The sequence below is a fragment of the Artemia sp. Qi Xiang Cuo genome, chromosome 21 (genome assembly GCF_049724085.1).
Source record: "Artemia sp. Qi Xiang Cuo chromosome 21, ASM4972408v1, whole genome shotgun sequence".
NCBI lineage: Eukaryota > Metazoa > Arthropoda > Branchiopoda > Anostraca > Artemiidae > Artemia > Artemia sp. Qi Xiang Cuo.
The window spans coordinates 18486304-18511566 of NC_142814.1; the positions used below are offsets into that span (position 1 = coordinate 18486304).

At 36.7% G+C, this 25263-nt stretch overlaps 1 protein-coding gene across 2 annotated transcripts in view; it reads left to right on the forward strand.

The window, feature by feature from the left end:
• The first annotated feature begins 80 nt into the window (after nucleotides 1–80).
• Nucleotides 81–25263, forward strand: part of LOC148939302 (uncharacterized) — a 161886-nt gene continuing 136703 nt past the window's right edge. The window contains exon 1 of one of the 2 annotated variants that reach the window (XM_089106563.1): nucleotides 81–150. In XM_089106563.1, the coding sequence (XP_088962689.1) occupies nucleotides 113–150 (38 nt within the window). In that variant the 5' untranslated portion in view covers nucleotides 81–112. Of the gene's footprint in view, nucleotides 151–441; nucleotides 470–25263 lie in introns of those variants that run through there. The other variant, XM_089106564.1, reaches the window with a different exon arrangement.

Below are 25263 nucleotides of genomic sequence, written 5' to 3' on the forward strand. Positions count from 1 at the left end.
GAAGAATAAGCATACAAAAAAAAAATTCGAGCCAACAAGAATCAGAAAATTACTTTGTATTGCATAGAGATTTACTTGGCTCTATAAGGGGAAAGTTCACATTAGATTTGTAATGTCAGATCTTAATAAATCAGGAATCAGCGCTAAAAAGTACATCAAGTAGTTGTTCTCATCTTTTAGCTAGCAAATTAAATGATAAAACCGATAATTCATTGTGATCTTTATAACCTATTTTCAGTTCTATCAACGCTGTATTTACAGAATTTTGTGCTTAAAAGTTAAATTTCTGTAAACATATTTTGTTGGTTTGTCATTTTGTCTAATTCCGTTTAGTTCGTATCCGTAATTCCGCTGCAAGAAACGAAGGGCTAGTCTTGAAAATCATAATGTCTTTAGTAAAATACAGCAACACTGCATAGTAGAATAATCAAAATTCAAATATATTAGATGAGGTGTAGTTACACTTCTGGTAAGTTCATCTTTAACAAGAAAATTAATTTCTCATCCCTATGGAAAAATAAATTGCTGTGTGTTAAAAGTTTGGTAAATTTTTAGCAGTTCATATTATTGACTTACGAATATAGTAAACATACCACTCGATGCCTTTTTTTATGCTCTTTACAAATAAAAAAATCATTTTTGTCAGAAATGAATTTTACCCCACCCCTATAGGCCATATACCAATTCAGGGTTGGCCTATATGTTTGCACATTAGGGGGGTTGGGGGTAAAGTTATACTTACCTCTCATTCGCATTGGAAATAAAAGTTACCCCACTCCTTAATATGCAAATATATACCCTGAATTGGTATATAGCCTATAGCAGTGGGTGTAAAATTCATTTCTGACAAAAATGGGTAAATTTTCATTGTTCATATTATTGACTTATGAATAAAGTAAAAATGTCACTTGATGCCTTTTTTATGCTTTTTCTGAATATAGGCTAATAATGATATTTGTTGGAAATGAATTTTAGCCCCACCCCTATATATATCAGTTCAGAGTATATATTTTCACATGAGGGGGGGAAGTTTGAACTTACCTCTCATTTACATCAGAAATAAAATTTACCCCCCCCTAATGTGCAAATATAGGCTATCTCCTGAATTGGTATATATAGGAGGGGTGGGGGTAAAATTTATTTCTGAAAAAATGAATAGCCTATTATATTTGGAAATAGCATAAAAAAAGGAATTAAGTGGTATGTTTACTTTATTTGTAAGTCAATAATATGAACAACAAAAAATTTACCCAAAAATGATTGTTGTATTTAGAAAGAGCATCAAAAAGGCATCAAGTGGTAGGCTATGTTTACTTTATTCAAAAGTCTATACAGGGGTGGATCCAGGATTTTTTTAGGGTGGGGGGGGGGTTGCAAAATAGGTTAATCCAATAAACTTGTGTTTGGAGCAAGTTTAATTAATGCAAACTTGAGTTAATTTAGTAAATTACACTACTTTGGACTACACTAGGGGGGGGAGGAGCATGTCCCCCCTGGATCCACCACTGAGTCTATAATATGAACTAAGTTTTTACACAGTTTTTATAACTAAGTTTTTATAACTAGCAAATAAGTTTTTCACATTAAAAGCCTGTTTCTGCTGAGGCATAGGATATTTTCCAGAGACAGACCCTGTATCCAGGAGGCTTAGGCTATTGCTAACTTTATTGCAGTTGACATCCATCATTTAATGCCAACCATTATAGGTCAATTTGCAGTTTACAACATAATCTAGCCAGGGTGAAAGTGAATACATCACTTGATGTCTTTTTCTGTGCTGTCTCATAGTTCAATAATTGCTTCTGGGGAAGATTCCAATTTACCCCATAATTTTGGAGCAAAACAATTGACAGGGCAAATTTTTCTCCCTAGACAGTTTTTTTTTTGCTTAAACATGTTTTTAAACTTTTGGTAACTATGGACTTTTTTACCTTTTAGGGCTCCATTAAGGGCTCAAAATGGAACTTACCACAGAAAAGATTATTAAACTCTGACACAGCATAAAACGGGCATCAAGTGATGTATTCAATTTATCCTAGCTAAATTATGTTATAAAATGCAAGTTTTTTATTCCAATTAGGCTACCCCATTATAGCCTATTCTAATGAATATAATGCCCAAATGATTTATTCCCTTTATGTTTTCTGTTTCTTGTTTTTTCTAGTATAGATTCAATTTATGGGTTGAAACAATAGGAAACATATAATTTGGGCTATATATAAAGTGGAATTAGAATTGCAGTATAGTGGAATTACAGTCAAAATGTGTTAACTACAGTTGTTCTGCATATTATGAAGTAAGAATTGTTTTCTTAACATGTTTCCTTCTCAGCAGCCCCAATTTTTGGCTTATACTTTTGCATGCTCTTTCCAAAGATAATAATTAGTTCCTTCATAAATTTTATTTTGAGCCCTTAGTTGCACTTTTTTTTATTACACAATCAAAATTCTAATATCTACCTTAAAAGTACCATTAGCACTTATTTGTATCATCCCAATAGTTGTATTGCTTCACTTTACCTCTTGCCCCCATTCTGATGAGTAAATATACATTTTACTCCATACACTCAAGCTGTATTTTTTCAATAGTGTCACTCTTTGTTCTATATTATTTCATAGTAAATACTATTTAATTGGCACAAAAGAAAGAATTGGGCTATTCTAACAAAGAGTAAGAACATTTATGGTAAGCTAGGCTGAATGTTTATCTGTCAAGGGGAAGGGGTTAAGTAAAGTAATGTACTTTTTTTTATTGAGATAAGTGAGTTTTTAAAGTTGTTTTAAAGCATTTCTCAGAATTTTTGGTATGGTAACCCTTTCTGCAGACAAATATAATTTTAACAAACTCATTTTAAGGGCTTAAAATAAAATTTGCAAAGGAAGCAATTAGTATTTTTGGAAAGAACAGAAAAAGACATATTGAGTTACACAATCTAGCTAAATAGTTGAAGAAACTCAAAACTTCAGCAATGAGCTAGCCGTCCTTGTGCTCAATAATGTATATTGCAATTCTTGTTATTTTTGCATTCAACAAGGAACTACAACTATTGCATTGTTTCCTGAAGTGCTTGTTACAAAACTAGGCTATTATAGTTATTTTTTTATTCTAAAAGCCATTTGGTAGTGTTAATGGTTCGAGAGAAGGCTTCTTTTTTTTTTTTTTTTTTTTTGTAGATATTTTATTTTATATTTTTTGCCATTATATATTTATCATTATTTTCTGTTATTATTATTGTTTTCCCCTTTTTTCATTTTAATTGGTTTGATGATTTGGCATGCATGATATCCAACCGGTCGCTTTTTCAAGCATCTTCTTGCTTTAGTGCAACTTGTTGTCACATTGAGTTGTTTTTTTGTTAATAAAAATGTATGAACCTGAACCTGAACCTGTTATTTGGTTTTTGTGCTAGACTTGTAATCCCTTGTGCTTCAAAATGGGAGCCTGAGTTTGGGTGTTTAGAGGGGGTCAGTGGTGTAACTGTAATCTTAGCCAGAATTGACCTAGCTTCAAATGGGTACCTCAAGAAATCCAGGGAAGTTAAACAAGAACAGTGTGCAAAAGTGCAGGATGGCTGGCTCCCAACCTCCCATTTCACTTTCTGGTTGAATGGCCAAGAAATAGAGAATACATCCAGTATGATCTGTAAAGTCTAGTCCCATATCTTTTAGCTTTTATTATATGCTGTTATAATAGCAGCATACCTTTTTTTTTAGCTGTTATAATAAGCTGCAATTTGACCTTTTCTATACATATTTTTTTTTATCTATTTATTTGTCAGGATAATCTAAAAATATTTTAGGTTATTTGGCTGTAAAAAATTCATTTTGATGTTCAAACCACATTTGATAGAGAACAGTAATTATACATATACAATAAGCTATTATAATTAATTAATATAAGCTTTCTTAAATTTAGGGAAGACCCAAAAACTGTTTCATTATGCTAAAAATTTTGTCTAGAATACTCAGTTCTCATCTAGAAAATTTTTACCTCTATATCTTGTACAAATTGGGCTATAATGTTGGCATTGTTTCATAGGACAAGGTTCATCAAAATAATCAAACAGTTTGTAGTAACAAACTGTAAGTAAGGAGCAACACAGCTCAATAGTAACTGAAACTCTAGAAACAGAATTTTGACATCAATAATATATCAAAGGAATTGGCTTATTATGCTGATTCAAAATATATAAGGTTGATTGAGTTTAATGTTACCCTCAAAAGCTACAAGCCTGAGAAAATTTGCCTGATTTTCAAAAAAGGAAAGAACACTGACTAAAAGTCAAGGAATCTTAATGAACATAACACCATCAAATTAGCATATCTGAAAACCCTATCATAGATGTTTCAAGCTCCCGTCTGCAAAATTGTGGTGTTTTTTTTTCAGAAAAATGATCATTGATGTGTTTTTTTTACAGGGGTAATTGCATCAAACCAATAGTTGTAAAATATTAGGAAAGGGCTCATTTGAACAGAAACTGAAAGTTCTAGGGCCCTTTTTAAGTGACCAAAAAGATTAGAGGGCAACTAACCCCTCTTTCTTTGTCAAAGCTATCCAATCAAAATTTTGACATAGTCATTTTGTTCAGCATTGTTGAAAAGCCCAGTAACTATGTCTTTGGGGATAACATGACCCACCACATCCCCTGGGGAAAGGTTTGTAAGTCATGAAATTAACCTATTTTTTACATATAATATTTTTAGTGGGAAGTATACAATTTATACTGACTTGTTTTAGGGGGGAGAGGGGTTAATTTTATGCTGGGGAATTTTCCACAGGTTCAACTTTCCAAAGGAAATTTTCACACTGGGGAAATTTGCCAGAACTCCTATAGAAAACTTTTTATTTGTCTTACTATCTCTTTACTGACTCAATTTTACATGTGATGTTAAGTGGAATAGTCTGGGGGAAAATTTTACCAGGTATCTTTCCATAGAGGAGGGGGGATTTTCCATGGGATAAATTCTTCAAAGTGAATTTTCTGCAGAAGCAACTTTCTACTAGCAGGAGGGATATTTTTGGGGATAATTTTTCATGAAGGGGAATTTTTCAAATGAATGTATGCTAAGAACAATTTTTCAGCCAGAACTCCCCCAAAAAAAATTCCAGGGGAATTTTCAGCTAGAATGGAATATATCTGATGGGGGATATTTTATGTGGGAAGAGCTTTCCATGAGGGAAGGGATTTACCATGGGGGGGACCAGATTCCCCAGCATTATTTGAAAAGATCTGAAATAGAATTTAAAAAAACAAGTTTTTCAACTGAAAGTAAGGAGCAGTATCAAAAATTAAAATAAACAGAAATTATTACATACATAAGGGAGGTTGCTAATATCTTGTTTCTTATGCTAAAGTTTTTTAGAACTTTTAAAAGGCATATTATTCTAATTAAACATTCCTTGTATTTCAGAAGTTGTTCTTAAAGAATTAGGACTAACACTCAAACTTTAGCAGAAAAAGCAAGGTATTGAGGATGGGACAACCCCCCTTAGGCTTATATACATAATAATTTCTGTTCGTCTTATGTTTTGATATTGCTCCTTACTTTCGGTTGAAAAACATTTCTTTTATTTAATATACAGACAAGATTAAAGCATAACCCTGCTTGACTCCTGATTTTAAACTGTTCTATACAAATAGAAATGAATGTATGTCTTTCAGTCATGTATGTGCTACTACCCTGTTCATCCAATTGCCATGAAACCTCAAGAAGTTGTTGAGTAAACTCATGTGAACATTTTGGGTGTAATTTTTTCAGCCTCCTCTCTCCAAGGACTTCTGAATACTTTTTGTGCTGACTGAAATTATAAATCCCTCATTACAAATATTTGACAGTTCCTTCTGCTCATACTGTCCACACTTTCTGGATATTCAGTTAATGGTTAGTTAATTATGAATTATCCAACATACTTCCACAATTGCATTATTTCTTCTTTAATAAATTCTCTGAATTTTATATTCATCAGTTTTGTTAATCTGGTATTCTACCTTATTTTTCAAATACTTTGAAATTTCGAAATGTCATTGTTATTTTACATGTAGAGAAAATTTTCCAGGGAGAATTCTATGTGTGGGTGTGGGGGCGGGATTCTCCATACGAAAATTTATTTGATATACTTATCGTTTTCTGACTCTTTGTATACCGTAAAATGGAGTCACTTTGCCCTCCTGTTTGACTTTGACCCAAACCTGGAAAAAGAGTGTTAAAGGATTGCTGTTTATCTCAGGTAATGAATTATACCTTCCTTTTTTCACAGGTTGAACAAAAACTATTACAGAAAAGAATGGGATTAAACACTGAATAACAGCTTATGAAGTACACGTCTGAAAAATAAACATATGTATTGAGGATTTTCGAGATCCTGAACTCCACTCATCTTCCTCAGCTGCTCGGTGTGGCCATATTTTGGCCTATGAAAGTGAAGTGGAGGCAGATCCTGACAGAATTCAAGGCATGTGGTGAATGTCAAAAAGAAGTTTCGTTACCTGAAGAGCTTTTCGTGGGCTTTTAAAGGAGCTGACAGAGTTGCTGATGGATGCAAATGGGGCACAAGACCTGATCTCTGGCTTTGCTAAAAGTGGAATTGTACCTTTGGACAGAATGAAGGTTCTCATTTGCCTACAGCATCATCAACAGACGGTTCAATTGTCCTCAATAAGACAGTTATTGGCATGCTGACATACATGCGCGGGACCAACGAACCCTAAAGGACAGCAAAAAAAAGAAACAAATTGATGTTCCTGCTGGCAAAAGCTACTCTGTTGAAAACTTCTGTCGCAAAGCTTCAAGAAGCAATGATCCTGATCTGGAAGCAGAAGAAGCCAAGACAAGGATGTTTGAGGATGGAATTCATCCTGATCAAGTAAGACTGAAAAGAAAGAGAAACAGTGCCTCCATTCCTGTGAGAAAGAAAGCTATTGCCCAAAAAGGAAAGAAGATTGCTCCCAAACAAAGCAAGAAACCAGAAAGCTCAAACTCGTCTAAAGATGAAGGAGAGCAAGAGACTCAGCTTCCACGTGAAAAGTCACTGCCTGGAATTGAGATCTACAACCATCTCAAACCAGGCAATTTTGTTCAGTTTGAATATGAAGAAGGAGGTTCCCAGGAGAAATTAATCAGCTTGATCCCAAGAAAAAAAGACTAAAGATAAAAGCAATGGCCATGGCTGGAGTGAAGAAGTGGAAATGGCCAGAAGAAGTGAATGAAATCTGGTATGAACACCTAGATACCTTCTCAAGTTACAAAACCCACCTGCTGTTTCTAACGCTTGTTCATCATCTAGATCACTAGTGTTTGAATTCTTGGATTTCTGAGGGATTTATGTGGTTTAGTTCTTGACGTTGAGTTCTTTTACAGTCTTGAAGTTGATTTTAAAGATTTTCCAATTGTGAGTTTCTTTAAGATTTAACCGGACCACGCCCAGTCTAGCACATCAGATCTGTGATTTTTAGAAAGTGCGAAATCAGTAGCTTAGTTTTATATATTTGAAGAATAAAATATCCAATGAAAACAGTTTTTAAAAAAAATCCGTTTCGAGGGCCAAAGCCACCCCTCAGAAACACTCAAATTACCCCTATAGTCGGAAAACACCTTCAAAAAGGGGTTAAAAAGGCTTGGGGTGAAGTCACCCCAGGCCCTGGGATGTCTCTGGCCCAACAAAAGATATAAAAAAAAATGTTCTCCATGACTGGTACTTTTTTTTAAGCAAGGTAATTACAGCAGGATGGTGTTATACACTAACGCAATTTAAATCGAGACAAAAGCTCAGCCCATTCAGAAGTTACCGACTAAAAACCAGGAAAAGTGTGCAAAGCCACCCCGTTTTACAGTACATAATCAAAAGTTAGATAAATTATGTAAGTTATATAAACATGGAGTAAAAGACAACATTTTTCAGTCTGGGATTAACTCTATTGTGGAAAGCGTGTCATTTGAGAAAAAAAATGTTTGTGTTTATTACTTCAGTGCATTATTTTGTTCTTGATTTATGGACTTGATTCCCCAATGAAGGGGAAATTGCAGTGTTGGGGGATTTTCCAGGGGGAATTTGATGGGAAAGCTGTATCCATGTGGGAATATTTTCATATACTTTATAATTAAAAAATACAATCACTAGTAATACAGAGGGGAGAACTTCTTTTGGGGAGGGGGAGGGGGGAATTTTCTTTGTTTTGTAGATTGTAGCAATGTGTAACAGTTAAGCTAGTCATCTATAAAATAAGGACTAAATGAGTTTTATGATTCAGCAAGTTTTCATTTATTAATCTTGAATCTTTCCCTTCGCTGGAACTATACGGTTCTTCTGTTAAAATTTTACGTAAATCCTGTATTAATTTAACAGAAATAGTCATGCCAAGCAATCTGCTTCCTTAAAAAAAAGAAAACAAGTCTATCCATAATTACCAAATTTACCCATAAATTTTCTTAAATAAGGGCTTAACCAAAGTTTTTTTGAAATTCTTAACTGCGTTTTCTAGCCAGGGCTAAGGTAAAATTGGCAAGTCAACAACTTAACATCTTGCTAGAGAAAGCTTATAGACAGTAAGTCTAGATGTGGTAAGCTTCTAGATGATAGACTTTTCTCTAACTTGGAAAGCAGTTGAGTTAAATTTGTAAAAATTTTGGTATGCATCCAAAGTTTGAGTCATGCCTGACCTCATTTGTGCTGCAAATCAGTTTCTGAAGCTTTTGCTTTTATAGCATAAAGTTTGTCACGGTTCATCGAAGATCAGTTTCATTTGGAGAAGAAATGGCCAGGGTTAAAAATCTCTAGGTTAAAAAAACAATAGAAATGTTTTTACTTTTATAACTTTAATAAATCAAATAATATTAACATTTTGATTACTAAATATCAGTATATATATATATTAAACTGACAATGCACATTCATTTGTATTTTTTTGGTAAAGTGCAAATTTTGTTCTGGCCTTGGAAAGGCATAGGGGTTTTGAGTCCAACTTATGTTAACTTCTGCTCATGTTGAGTTTGACTCGATTAATTATTGTAATTTCTGTTCGTTTTGGGTTTCATTTATTTATCGATGCTAATTTTTGGTAGTTTCACGCTTGGTAGACTATTTGATTTTATTTTTGCTCATTTTTGGTTTAATGGAGCTCTTTACTTTTCTTTGAAAAACTTATTTTGTGGAAAAAGTTTTTTAAATTAATTTCTGTTCGTTTTATATTGACATTATCTTTTCAGGGAAAAGGAAAATAATTCTTTAAATCTTTTCGTTTTTTAAGACTTTATAGTTTGGCCTACTATTTGTATGCTGGAGAAAAATTTTCAGCAATTTTTAACAACATGCACCCCTTTAAAAATCTGAACACAAATAGTACTGTTTAATTTAGTTTCATACCTCCTCTAGTTGACCTGAAATGGAAAACTTACCATTTGCAAAAAATCTGTTTACTTTCTTTGATAGCTTGGATACACTTACGCTATTTTGATTTGGTTAAATTTTAAGATCCTTAAGCAATTTCTCTGGAAAACATCTAGCAAATCTTCATCTGCTTTTCGGAGCGTCCATGCTTCAGAGCCATATTTGACCACTGTCATCACTGTAGCTTCTAAGATTCTTATCTTAGTTCGCAGACTTATATTCCTATTCTTCCAAACTTTTTTTAACTGTGAAAAAACACCCTGAGCCTTGGCTATTCTATTTTTAAGATCTTCACTGCTCCCACCATCTTTACTAATAATACTACCAAGTTAAGTGAAAATGAAAACCTGATCAATCTTTTCATTACCCAACGTCACCTTTTCATCTTCACTTATTCCTAGCCTTAGTGACTTAGTCTTCCTAACATTAATTTTCGAACCAATACTAGCACCCTGAACTCGCAAAACCTCGAAAACTTCATTCATTTTGCCCACACTTTCATCTAGGATGCTTAAATCCTCAGCATAATCTAAGTCCAGGAGACTTTTTCCTCCCATTTGATTCTGTGATCTCCCATTGCCTTTCCTGTGCTTCTTAAAACGAAGTCCATCAAAATAATCCATACAAAGGGGGATGGAACAGAACCCTGCTTAACTCCTGATTTAATACAAAACCAGCTGCTAACCTCATTTCCTACCTTAACCGCAGCAGTGTTATTCTCGTACATAGCACTAATCACTTTAATGTATTTGTCTGGTATACCATACAAGGATAAAACCTTTACTAAAGCTCCTCTATCAACAGAATCGAACGCTTGCTCATAATCTATAAAACTGAGGACAAAAGGTGTTTGAAAACTTAGGCACTTCTCAATTATTAACCTAAGAGTGAAAATTTGATCAACACATCCTCTGCCTTTTCTAAAACCGCACTGCTCTTCTCTTAAAACTTTGTATACTGAATCTCTAAGTATAAAAAGTATCATATTACGAATAAATTTGATACCTACAGATATCATACTAATTCCTAGATAATTAAAACACTCACTTTTATCAACTTTCTTATAAAGTGTCATAATTAAGGTTTTCCTAAAATCATTAGGTACTTCCCCTTTTTCAAAAATCATATTCATAATCTCCAATAACTTATTTCTAACCTCAGAGCCACCATATTTAAGAAACTCTTTTACTACCCTATCAGCACCTGGAGCCTTATTATTCTTTATAATCCTTTTAGTACTGTTTCTAATTCCTCCTCACAAAACAAATCTTCCTTCACATCCAAGGTATCACAAACTTTTTCATTTTCCTCTATATTTTTTCCTGCAACTCTATCTCGGTTAAGCAAATTCTCAAAATGTTCGGCCCATCTCGCCTTAGCTTTTGTCTTATCGCTAATTGCCACCCCATTCCTATCTTTAACTGGGACAAGTCCGGATTGACTACTACCTCTCAATTTGTTAACGTTCCAGTACAATATTTTACAATTATGTCGTCTAGCTGCATCTCCTAAATCCTCAGTAATTTTATCCATGGCCTCCACTTCACACCTCCATAGTTCATATTTCAATGCTCTCTCCACTTTCTTTACATTTCTTTTGTTTTCATGTGATCTATCACTCAGATAATTCTTGTACAAGTCCTGTCTCCTTTCTATTAGACTTAAAGCTTTTTCACTAATATTCTTAGCTGCAGTTCTAGCTTTCTTCCCTAATACACCTTCAGCAACTTCACAAATTATTTTTCTAAAATTATTCCAACCATCTTCCACATTATCAAATTTTAAACTCTCAAGTTTAGTATTCAACTGTTCCTGGAAAGTTTCTCTCAAATTCTCATCCTGGAGTCTACTAACATCATAACTTCCCGGGAGGTAGTTACCCTTCCGATATTTCAGCTTTAAATTAACCCTTGACACTACTAGATGGTGATCTTCACTTTAAACATCTATAACAGCGCTCATAGAGACCCTTGTATAGTGTATTGATCCTGCTAGTATTCAGTTAACTATAACATAATCAGTAATGTTTGCTTTCTTAACATCGCACGAATACCAGGTAAGCTTCTGAAAAATTTTATGACCATACCCTATATTTATTTTACCTAGATTATTATACCTACAAAATTGAACAAGTCTGTATCCATTACTGTTTTCTTTTTCTACACCAAATTTACCTAAGCTAGGATATTATCTATCCTTATTTCTACCAACCTGGGCGTTAAAATCTCCCAGCAATAACATAATATTTCTGCCTGGGACCTTGTCTATTTGCTCCTGTAACTGTAAGTAGAATTCCTCTGAGTCACTAGTATCTCCATCAGTCGGTTCTACAGGGGCGTATACTACTATAACTGATACCTTGAACTTACTAGTCATAAAATGAGCAATTAGTATTCTATTATTAATACCTTCCCAGCCTAAACAAGACTTAGCAGCTTCCTTAGTCATCATGAGCCCTACTCCCTGTCTATGTAACCCATCCTTCCTGCCTGAGTAAACAAATTCTATATCACCTATTTTCATGCTTCCTACCCCTGGGATATGAGTTTCTGAAACTCCTAATAGATCTAGTTCGAATCGTCTGAATTCGTCAGTCAAAATGTCGATACGATAGTCATTTTTTAACGTCATAACATTCCAAGTTCCAATTTTCATGTTCTTTAAATCATTGAAATTCTTTTTGCCTCAGGAAAAGCAATGATCCCGGATACCGGTGCAGGACGGGGATCACAAATTTTCACAAGTCTACACCGAAGTGCTTAAGCCGGCTTAGAACCGGACAGTAAGAAGTCCCTGGGACCTCCATGAATGGAGGCTTTGTGCAATCCTGGGCCCATCTTGGTCACAACATGGTTTTCAGCACTTGGCGATGCTCTTCTATCAACAAGAGTCGAAATCCTGCACAGACAATCTCAAGCCTATTACCTCCTACTCATTATATATTCATGCCTGCAAATATTATGCTATCACGGGGAGGCAACCCGTAATAGATAAATTAGCTAGGAAGAGGTTTTTCAGCCCAAAGACGCCCATCAAAACATACCAATCCCAGAAGAATTGTCCATTAGTCAGAATCCCGTGCGAATGCTGTGTCGTTTACTAGGCTATAATTTCCTCGAGGGGCGCCACTTCTCAAGTGGGAATAGAGTTGACCGCACGGTCCCCAGTCTTGCAGGTACCCCGAAAAGGTCAAGGCAGCCCTGTGCAGATGCCGTTGTCCAGAGATATGGATTTTCCACCCTGCCGCAGTTGTCCTCATTTAGAGGATCCTCCTGTGATGGTGTTCTGCATCACCATGTAATTTAACCCATTGCTGGGAGAAGGTTTGCAACTCAAAGAACTTGTGGATAAACAAGTGGGCCCGTTTGAGTGTACATTTGAGGGGCCTTCTTCCTCCTCCGCCTGTATTTATGACCCCGGGCAAGGGTGCCCCAGATTCTATTATGGACCCCCAGGGACAAGGTCCCCCCTTGGTCCATGCCTCCTATGGAGGTACCCTACATATCTGTAGAGCGTTCCCCTATCGCCACCTGGGGACATGCTGAATGGCCTGGGGGAGGCCAGATAAACGGATCACTTTTGTTTTGCAAAGGCAATAACTCAGTGACATATTTAACCTACTACTTATAAATATACATAACTCACTGACTAGGCCTATATTAGTTATATACAGAAATATGCAACTCAGTGACACATTAAACCCACTACTTATAAATATGTGTAACTTACAGACTAGGCCTATATATGTTATATACAGAAATGTATAACTGAGTGAAATATTTAGCCTACTACTTATAAATATGTGTAACTGACTGAAAAGGCATATAAGTTATATACAGAAATATATAACTCAGTGACATATTTAGCCTACTACTTAAAATATGTGTAACTCACTGACTAGGCCTATATAAGTTATATACAGAAATATATAACTGCTTAAGGATTGTTCTGGGTACCCGGCTGACTGACCGTATTTCAAACAATAGGCTATACGAAATATGTGGTTCAATACCGCTTTCTAGGTCTATAATGAAAGAAAGGTTGAGGTGGTTAGGGCATGTTGTTCGGATGAAGGATGACAGATTGCCGAAGATTGTTCTTTTCGACCAACCATCTAGGGCTAAACGGAAAGCAGGTCGTCCCCGTCTGGGTTGGGAGGACGTCATAAAGAAAGATTTAAAGGATATGGGAACTTCGTTGGCTGGTGTAAAAAGGGAGTCTTTGTATAGATTGGTGTGGAGGAGGAGCATGCGTAGCGGTGTTGGCCTCAGGCGGCTTGGTGCTGCGATGTGTTGTTTGTTGTAGTAGTAGTAAATTTTAAGAACAGAAATAGGAGGTTTGGCGTGGGAGGGTGGGAGTGGAAGGGGGATTATTTGCCCTCAATTCAGTTTTGACTATTAAAAAGGGCATCAGCCCTTTCTATTTTCAATCGAATGAGCCCTTTTCGAAGTTCCCACGACAACTCCTTCAATATGAAGTGCCCTGGGCTAAACAACAACAACAACAAAAAATAATACATTATACCCACTTCGATCTCTACTATAAAAATGTCAAGCCTTCCAATCACTTTCGACTATTAAAAAGGGCAATAGGTCTTTCGATTTCCAATCGAATTGAACCCTTTTGGAAACAACAACGCTTTCTATAAACACCTTATATGCCCCCAGGGCATAAATTACAACCCTTACCCTAAGGTCTGTTAGGGTGGTTGTCAGCCTCTAAGACCGAATTTCCAGAACTTTCAACTACGTTAAACAACATGGCTATCTCAAAATTTTGATTGGATGTGTTTGGGGAAATTGTGGACGTGAGTGGGGTGTTAGTCGCCTTCCAATCACTTTCGACTATTTAAAAGGGCACAAGCCACTCCAATTTCCAATTCCAATTTCCTATGATTTATACAACAACTTTCTATATAAACCTTATATGCCCCCAGGGCATAACTTACAACCCTTGCACTGAGGGCTCTGAGGGGGTTATCATTCTAAAAGACCTAATTTCCAGAACGTTCAACTACGTTGAACAAAATGGATATCTCAAAATTTTGATTGGACGTGTTTTAGAAAATGGTGGGCGTGAGAGGGGCGTTAGTCACTATCCAATCACCTTCAACTATTAAAAAAGGCACTAGCTCTTTCAATTTCCAATTGAATGAACCCTTTTGAAGTTTCTACGACAACGCTTTCAATAAAAACTTTATACACCCCAAGGTATAACTTACAACCCTTGCCTTGAGGGCTGTTGGGGGAGGGATTGTCATCCTTAAAGACCTAATTTCCAAAACTTTCAACTACGTTGAATAAAATGGCTATCTAAAATTTTTTTATTGGATGTGTTTGGGGAAAAGGTGGGCGTGAGAGGGGGTTAGTTGCCCTCAACTCACTTTTGACTATTGAAAAGGCTACTATCCCTTTGAGTTTCAAATCGAATGAGCCCTTTTTCAAGTTTCTAAGACAAAGATTTCAATAAAAACCTTATATGCCCCCAGGGCATAACTTATAATCCTTGCTCTGAGGGTTGTGGGGGAGTGTCCTCCTCAAAAATATAATTTCTATCTGGAAATCAACTAGGCTGAACAAAATGGCTATCTAAAAATTTTTATTGGATGTGTTTGGGGAATGATGGGCGTAAGGGGGGGCTAGTTGCCCTCCAATCACTTTCGACTATAAGAAAGGGCACTATCCCTTTGAATTTCCAATCGAATGAGCCTTTTTTGAAGTTTCTACGACAACGCCTTCTAAAAAAACCTTAAATGCCCCCAGGGCATAACTTAAAACCCTGGCCCTGAGGGTTGTGGGGGATTATCCTCCTCAAAAATATATTTTCTATCTGGAAATCAACTGTGCTGAACAAAATGGCTATCTCAAAATTCTGATTGGATGTGTTTGGGTGAATTATGGGCGTGGGGGGGCTAGTTGCCCTCCAATTACTTTCGACTATTAAAAAGGGTACTAGCCCTTCGAATTTCCAATTTAATGAGCCTGTTTTGAAGTTTCTACGACAATGCTTTCTATAAAAACCTTATATGCCCTCAGGGCATATCTTAAAACCCTTACCCTGAGGGTTTTGGGGGAGTGTCCTCCTCAAAAATATATTTTCTATCTGGAAATCAACTACGCTGAACAAAATGGCTATTTCAAAATTTTGATTGGATGTGTTTGGGGGAATGATGGGCGTGGGGGGGCTAGTTGCCCTCCAATCACTTTCGATTGTTAAAAAGGGCACTATAACTCTCAATTTCCAATCGAATATGCAGTGAAGAAACCCCTTTATGCTTTTTTAGTTTTATTATGCTTTTTTTTTTTTGGTGAGAAATATGAATGTTTGCACATCTACCAAAGGAAACTAAATCTGGTAGGAAGTACAATCTAGTGTTTTAGTAGTACCTATATATTTGCTGGATTTAATCTGATTTCTATGGGGAAGCTGAGGAAGGCAGAGGTAGGTTCTTTGCTTAAATTCTTGCCACCAGGATACCTATCAGCAAGGATTATCAGAATCTATGAAGTAAGAAGTGCTCTTCTAGTTATGATTTTTGGAGGCCATAACGCAATCTCTGTGGGGGATGGAAGGAAGCAGGGCCCCTAAATTCTTGCCACCAGGACATCTAACAGAAGAGGGTGCTGGATCTTAGCTGAGCTTGTTAGAAAGCATTAATAAGCTTTCTGGTTGTATTTATTAAAGGCCCATATCTGATATGGCTTCTGTAGGGGAGAGGGCTTTCTAAATTTGTGTTGTCGGAACATCTAGCAAAAGGGGCTGTTGTACCTCACTGAAACTTCGTGAAAATCGTCTGTGCCCTAGTCTAGTTATACCTTTTGGACATCCAAACCCAATTCAGTCTTTCTGGTAGAGAGAAAGAATTTTTTCTCTGCAAGACATTTACTAGAAGAGGGTATTGCATCTTAAAGTAACTTAGTGTGGAATAAGAGTCAATCCACCAGTTATACTTCTTGTGGATCAGAACTCAATCTGACATTTGTACGCAAGGAATTTTAAATTCTTACCTTATGCAAATCAAGCAGACTAGGACTTCTGATCCCAATCCAACTGAGTCAAGAAGTAACAGCAATGTCCTAGTTGTCTTTTGGGATCCTGATAGACCTGATGTGTCCTCTGTGGAAAGGTAAAGGGGAGGTATCATCAAATTCTTGTCATCAGGACACAAACATAATGCCATTTTGCAAATATTGCATACTTGACTTGCCTAACATAAAGCTCCTATCCCTTTGTAAAAGCATCCCTTAGCATTGAATCCTAAAATGGGAAGGAAAAATGTTGTACAATTTGCCCACTAATTCCCCTTGTATTCAATGAGAATATAATATTATTGAGTTTTAGGGGTGTTTAGGCTTGCTTTATATATCAATAGAAAATGTGTACAATAAGGAGAGATAAGATAACATCCAAATTATGAGGTGCGTCTCAAGTTCTTTTTGTAGTCAAAAATATGAAGCGTTGAGTTTCATCTTCTTTGCTTTGGTCTTGTCTATTTTTTTTTGCTGTGAACCTTGCTAGCCAGATGGCTAGAGTGCCAGAATTGCAGTTTTGTGTCCGCAAGGACAGGGGTTTGAGTGCTGGTGTTGCCGATTATTTCGTTTAGAACAGATTTAAATGGAGTGACTTTGTAATCTCAGCTAGAGTCGACACAGCTCCAAATGGGTACCTTGAGAAATTGGGGGGGGGGGAGGACACAGAAAGTGTTGCATGAATTGTTCCTGGCCACTTATTATACTCTCGGTCGAAGGCAGATAATCGGGAGATTCTCTGTGCTACGCGGAGCATAGTCTATATGCGAAAAAGTTTTTTTTTTGTTGCACTTTATTTTTTGTCTTAGTCTTGTTGGAGATGAGGGCTCATTAACTTGGACCTTACTCTTGCAGGGGCATTTAGCCCACCCCCCCCTTCAGTTTTGAAGCATACATTTTTCTCAGGCGAGCTCATTGAAAAATGCATTTTTTTTTTCGTTGGGAGGCTTGAAAAAAAGCAATGATTTTGCCCCCTTTCTTGATTTTGAAAACTGAATTTCGCCCCCCCCTCCCCCCTCCATGTTTTTGTGAATTGACTTCTATGTACTTTTCACCATCTTTTAGTTTTTCTTTAGGTGACCATCGCTTTGTTAAATGTCATGGGTACAAAGTTTAATGCTTTTATTCTTTATTATCTCAAAGAAGTGACATTTCCTATTATATCTCATTGTTCTGCTATTTGAGCAAAATTTATGTTATTACTGCCTTTTCGTTTTAAGTTGTATTGTTCTTCATAAACAAACTTTCCACTTCATTACTTGGTATTCAAAATTGTGTTCATTCAGAACCATGGGCGTACGTATCTTCTTCTCTAGGTGGAGGGGGCAGCCGATTCTTTGATGAAGGGTGGAGGGGGGCTGAAGTTATACTGGCAGTTCACAAAACCTTACATTGCGAGCAAGTTCTATCATACCTATGAAATCTTTTTAATAAGTAATCACCCAAAATCATGAATCATCAATAAGATTCAGCATTAATCAATCTTCTTGGATTAGAACTAAATCTTTCCAATACATTATGGACAATTACTTCTTGTTTGACTTTTATTCTGTCATTCCACCAGTTTATTTCCAGCTTTTTCAACCATCTATCTTTTATCAACTTCTTTTTAGCCATCTACCTTTTTTCAACTGCTTTTTCAACCATCTGATTTTTCAGCCATATCTAGTGTAAAAGCGGGGGCAGCTGCCCCCTCTGCCCCCCCCCCCCCTTCCGTACGCCCATGTGCAGAACAGGAGGGAATGGGCATCCCCCCAAAAACAGAAGGAATGTATTATGGAAAAAACTTCAAAGTACATAAAATATGCATGTTTTGCCTATGCTATACTATCCTCCCACCATAATTGTCATGATACCTAAGTGTATAGCTGGACAAAGGTTCAACCCGAACAGAGGAAATATCAGAGATTTTTTCTGGTGAGGTCACAACACGGAAATTATAATTTACCCCACCCTTTGTCTGTAAGGGGGCGGGGAGGAGTCTTTTGAAGGAATCTTAGGGAACACAGTCCTGCTCTCAATTAATTTACTTTGTAGGGGCCCTTAGAGCCCTATATATTCCAGTAGTTTCCAAAATCTGTTTGAAATCCCCCATAAATTCTTACATTTTCCATTTTGTTACGCTTGCATAGAGTCCCTCTAAGATAAATTTCGGTGAACTTACCCGTGCGTAGGGATTCCTCCTGATATATTGGTTGAGTACACTTTTTATTTAATTCGAATTTCTTTTTGTAATCTTTACTTCCTTGTTTATAATGAACGTGGGTATTGTCGCAGGTGTGGTATAATAATTAGCAGGCGCATTCTAAAAATTAGTATTCTCATCTTTTTAAAATTCCAAGGTTAGAAAAAAACCATTATTATGCTCTGCTGACTTTGTTTTATATTTGTCAGTTTTATGTTGGAAGCTTCCGTCTATTGTCAAGGTAAATCATATCATAGTGAGTTTCAGATTGCAATACTGTCCCCTGGACTGTTTGTGTTTCTGACTGAACGATAAGAAATTGATGAAAGTCGTATCTTTCGTGTTATTTAATACTTTGTTCTGCCATTTCCAGCTTAATGGTCCTATATTTTATCAGGGAGTCGCCTATTCTCTGCTGTCAAGATTTATCTTGGAGCGCCACGCGTAGCGTCCGTCATTCTGCTGCGCACGATTTTGAAACTGGGCACTGAAATCCCTTTTTATGTAGGTCCTACTACCTTCCGAGTTTGTCAGCTCCTGTCCTGGAAATGGTCAAAGAATATCACTGAGAGTCGAGCATTTGCGAAGAAAATGTTTCTGATGGAAAGGGGGCGCATTTGGTTGGAGTAACAAAATATGCGCATTATATGAAATAAGAAGCTTGGGACGTGGTGGGAAAAATCGTGGAGTTTTTTTTTTGAGAGGGGGGAATGTCTGGATTACCGCAAGGCCTGCTAAGAATGTGTCAAGCGGTTCGTGGTAACGAACTGTAAGTAGGCTAAGGAACGACTCGGACCAATATTAACACAAACTCTAAAAAATAGGAATTCTGATGACAGTTATTGTACCAAAAGAATGGACTTTTTATGCTTATTCTCGATATGCGAAATTCATTAAGTTTAATGTTCTCCATCCAAAGCTACGAGCCTGAGAGAATTTGCCGGTTTTCGATAAAGACAAGCCGGTTTTCACCCCCATAAAGACAAGGGATCTTAATGAAAATTACACCATCAGATTCAGCATATGAGATAGCCTTACTGTAGAGTTTTCAAGCTCCTACCTAAAAAAATATGGAATTTTTTACATTTTGCTAAATGAAATGAAAAGATGTTTTTTTTTACGGTTGATTGTATCGAACCAATGGTCCCAGAAGATCGGGTGAGGGTTTATTCGAACGGAAATTAAAAACTCTAGTGCTCTTTTTGAATGACCAAAAAGATTCGAGGGCAACTAACGCCCCTCCCACACCCCTTTTTCTTCAAAAGCATCCGATCAAAATTTTGAGATAGCCATTTCGTTCAGCATAGTTAAAAGGTCCACCAACTGTGCCTTTGAGGATGGCATGAACGCCCATGGACCCTGGTGAAAGGGCTATACATTCTAGAATTCGCCCATTTTTTACACAATATTATTTTTTATTAGGAAATATTCGGAAAATTTCGGTGGAATTTTCTCCCGGGGGGGGGGTCTTGGGGAAGAAAGTTTCCGGTGGAATTTTTAACAATTTGGGGGGGGGGGAGTAACCTGGTATGATTTGAAAAACTGTCCGAAATTAAATAAAAAAAAAATTTTTCAACTGAAAGTAAGGAGCAACACTAAAACTTAAAATGGACAAAAATTATTGCGTTTATTAGGGGGCTGCCTCTTCCTCATATCTCGCTCTTAAAGTTTGAATTTTTGTTTCAGTTCTTTAAGAATGACTTCTGAAACGCAAGGGCTGTTGAGGGAGAATTGTTTTTAAAAAACTTTACGACTTTAGCGTAAAGAACGAGGGATGAGGACAAGACTTCCCCCTCCTATACAGAAAAATTTCTGTTCGTTTTAAGTTTTAGTGTTGCTCCTTAATTTCAGTTGAAAACAATTTTTTTTTATTTAGTTATAAATAAAATTTGTTTTTATTTATAATTTATAATCTTAAAGTTTGAATTTTGTTTCAGTTCTTTAAGAATGACTTCTGAAACACAAGGGCTGTGGAAGGAGAATTATTTTTAAACAATTTTACGACTTTAGCGTAAAGACCGAGGGATGAGATTTCCCCCTCCTGTACAGAAAAATTTCTGTTCGTTTTAAGTTTTAATGTTGCTCCTTAATTTCAGTTGAAAAACTTGTTTTTTTTTAATTTAATTTTCCATTTAGTGACAGTTGTAATATGACATTGAGTGATTTCAGTTTCTCGCATAAGAAGGAACAAATATGGATGCCGAAACTTGTTATCAGGAATCTGGGAGCTAAGCTGATGTTTAGCCCTTGGGAGGGCTACATGCCCTCAAAGTTTTCTGCTGGCAATGCGATTGAATGAACATAAAAAAATTACAGAAAAACATGACGAAGAGCTATAAGAGGCAGTAAAACACCTGCTTCTTATCAATGGGGCGTCGTAATTTTGTTATGATAAAGTGCCACAGAGTTATATCAGTATCACACAAGATGGGCTAAACTTAATGTGGGACCTGAGAAAATGGCCGGTAAATTCTACCCCTACTAGCGCCACGAACTAGAAACAATCTCAACCGCAGAAGCAGCTCCATTGGATTCAAGTTGTTACCTCATTGCATTTCACTCTGTTGGTGGATTTACTGCAGACTGAACAAAAAAACTTACCAAAAAAAAAAAACTGACAAAAGAAGTATTTGGAGAAGCTATTTCATACGACTCTTATAAGACGTAAATTTGTGATTTCTGATTACGATTTTTTTTTTTTGGGGGGGGGGGCTACTAAAAAGAAAGTATTGTTTTGTAAGAACAAAATTTTAAATATACTAAAACTCGAACAGATATCCGACTCAGAAAGAAGCAAATAAAAATAAAACTTACTGAAAAATTTGATTGTACTAACAAATTTCCAAATATACGGAATTGTACCAGGACCCCTAATTTGTACCAGAAGCGGTTCAATTGTACCGTGTTGGCAACGCTGGGAAAGATATCTGTAAAATTCGTAATATTTTATAGACTTTCCAATAAAGTTCTGGTCATCAGAATCTGTGCCCAAAATTTCCATCCGTGACGTTCGGAAGCCTTTTTAAGTATCTATTGCGAAATTTGCTCAGTTTTGCTGACGTTGCTACTTTTTTTATACTCGTCATAAAAAAGCTCCATTGGTTTGCAGAATTTGAAGATAATCGTTTGCAAAATATTGAAATGGCAAGTACTCCCGCAAAACATAAGAATAAAGATGACGGCTTATATGCGTCCAGAAATCTTCTTCAAGGAGGGGGGAGGAGGGTTTGAAGCAAAGCTTCACTTTCTTTAATCCGATTGTTAGAATGAAGAAAGGGTAACGCAGTTGCACAAATACGAATTTTATTGTAGCTAATTCCCACATTTTCTTTCAAAAAATAAATATAGGCCTACTGTTAAAATTAGCAAAATAACAAGTTCTGGTCTATTTCAGAAACTTTTTTGTAGCACTACAGTCAGTGGCGTAAATTCATGGAAATTAGGGGAGGGGGATATATTTAAAAAAATCTAGGGTGGTAATTTTGTTGATTGATTTCATATCTCTTCAATGCAAATTCAATGAAATATCTAAAAAAAGCGTCTCCCTCCGTCCCCCTCCTCCCAACTGACGCCAGTCGTTAGAGTCCCCTGGGCCTCAGACTTCAGCCTACTGAAACCTTGTCTATGTCTTGGCCCCTTGATAGTATTTCTCTGAGGATATTAGAATGCCCCACAATTCAGTTGAAGATTCAACTTTTTTCAGATACACTTTCCTACAATGAACGTAACGTTTCTATAAATGATGGTATATGTAGTTGTATCTCGGAGCTTAAAAAGAATTTAAAGAATAGCTAGCTTCTATAATTCAGCTCTATTGGGTGTAGGTACGCACTGACCCTATCAATAAGGGAATGGGAATCGAAGGTTTTTTTGTGAGGTTACACTTCATATCAGTCAATACCAGGGGACATCCCCTTTCTTCCACTGAGCAGGTACGTCTATAGGGTTAGCTACCCTGATTTATAACCGTCTATAGTTTCATAATTGAGTATTAAAGTCTTTTTTTAAATCCTTTATGTATATTAATTTAAAAAACTTTTCCCACAAGACAAGGTTTTCAAAGAAAAGTAAAGAGCTCCATTAAGCCGAGAATGAGCAAAAATAACATCAAATAATCTATCAAACTCAAAATTGCCGCAAATAACCATAAACACAAAAATGAAACTCAAAAATGAACAGAAATTTAGATGAGTAACCAAGTTAAAGTCAAGACGATAAAAAATCAAAAAGAGTAGGGCTGGTAATCCCTATGCCTTCTCAAGACCAGAACACAATTTGCGCTTTACTGAAACAAAAAAAGACCGTGGATTGTCAGTTAAATTGGTATATATTGACATTTTTCTTGGTTAAGGTTTTGATAATTTTTCATTTATGAAAGTAAGAAAGGTGAAAACGTTTCAAACGTATTTTGTTTTCAGTAAAGCGCAACTTGTGTTCTGGTCTGGGGGGGGGGGTGTATCCGTCCACTGATCACTCTTAATCTTAAAAAGGCACTAGAACTTCTGATTACCAATCCAACGAGCCCCAGGGCATAACTTACCTTGCCCTGAGGGCTGTGGAGGGAGGTTTGTCATCCTTAAAGACATAATTTCCGGTCCTCTCAATTACGTTGAACAAAATGGCTATCTCAAAATTATTATTGGATATGTTTGGGGAAATGACGAGCAATGGAGAGGGTAGTTGTCCTCCAGTCACTTTTGACTATTAAAAAGGGCACTGGCCCTTTCAATCTCCAATCGAATGATGTTTTCGAAGTTTCTACGAAAACAAATGGCCATCTCAAAATTTCTATCAGATGCATTTTGGGAAAATACGAGGTGTGGGGGTATACACCCTCCGATCACTCTAAATCTTAAAACGGCACTAGAACTTCTGATTACGAATTCAATGAGCCCCTTCCGAAGTTTATACTATCACCCTTTCTATATATACCTTATGTGCCCCCAGGGCATAACTTACAACTCTTACCCTGCGGGCTGTGAGGGGGGGGGGGTTGCAATCCTCAAAGAAATAATTTCCGGACCGTTCAATCATGTTGAACAAAATGGATATCTCAACACTTTTATTGAATGTGTTTGGGAAAATGGTGGGCGTGGGAGGGGGGTTAGTTGCCCTCCAATCACTTTCGTCTATCAAAAAGTGCATTGGCTCTTTCAATTTCCAATCGAATGAGCTGTTCTCGAAGTTTCCATCTCAAAATGACCATCTCAAAATTAAAATCAGTTGAATTTCGGGAAAATACGAGGTGTGTGGGGGGGGGGGTATCCACCCTCCGATCACTCCGAACCTGCAAAAAGAGCACTAGAACTTATGATTACCAATCCAGTGTGCCCCCTCCAAAGGTTATACGATCACCCTTCGTATATATAGCCTACCTTATATACCCCCAGGGCGTAAATTGCAACCCTTGCCCTGAGGGCTTGGGGGGGGGTTGTCATCCTCAAAGATATAATTTCAAGACCCTCCTATTACGTTGAACAAATTGGCTATCTCAAAATTTTTATTGGATGTGTTTGGGGAAATGGTGGGTGTGGAAGGGGGGCTAGATGCCCTCCAACCACTTTCGACTATTAAAAAAGGGCACTGGGTCTTTCAATTTCCAATCGAATGAGCTGTTTTCGAAGTTTTCAAGACAACAAATGGCCATTTCAAAATTTCTGTTAGATGCATTTCGGGAAAATATGCGGTGTTGGCGGGGGGGGGGTGTCCACCCTCTGATCACTCTAAATCTTGAAAAGGGTACTAGAACTTCTGATTACCAGTCCAATGAGTCCATTTTGCTATTGCGCTGCTTATGACACTATCGTTTTTTGAGCTCCCGGCTTTAATCAAATATTAGCTTAGTTAGACTAATTAGGTCGTGGTTTTCCTTGAACTTCAGTAATGCTGAAAATATAACATCGTTTAGCGGTTTAGCGGAGACAAGGATATTAATTGTTATTATTATAATAATTGAATAGTTTTTATTCATTAAAAATAGCGGAACCATTCATCTTCTCATAGGGAATGAAAGGAGAGAGGAAAAGGGGAATTACGGTCCTAAACGTTTGTCTTGAAAAGTGTGCTTTAATTCCATTGTTCTATTTTTGTGACGTGGTTTTGCAAGCCAATTGCACTATTCCTAATTTCTGGGGAGACAAACAACCCTGCCTTTTAATAACCTGATTGGTCGTCTTAAGCTCTGAACTTGCTACAATTGAGTATATTTGTCAAATTTTAGTCAGTAAGAAGACCCAAAACCTCATTGGCTCTTAGTGTGAAGTTCTAAGCCAATGACAAGAACGAAAAGTGTTTGAGAAACAAAAATTTTTACTTGGAAAATCTCTGTTCGTTTATGATGAAAGGTTCTGTCCTAGAGGATTTAGGGACGACATCTTAAAATTTACAGTGCTTCCACTCCCCCTGAATTTCCAAAATTAAAATTGGTTTCTTCGATATCACTAACGTTAGTTCAGGAGATTCCGGAGAACCCATTTTTTGTAAAAGAAATTTAGGAAATCTCGGAAAATTTGCGGATAGCGGAGGCACTGGTGAACACACGCAAGTTTTTAGAGAAAGATCACATGGTATTTTCCAACAGATGTCTATAGCTCTAAGGAGTGGGTCTTATGCCCAAGACATTCGTATCTTCCTTCCTGTGGGGGGGGGGGCTGTTTTACCTATCTC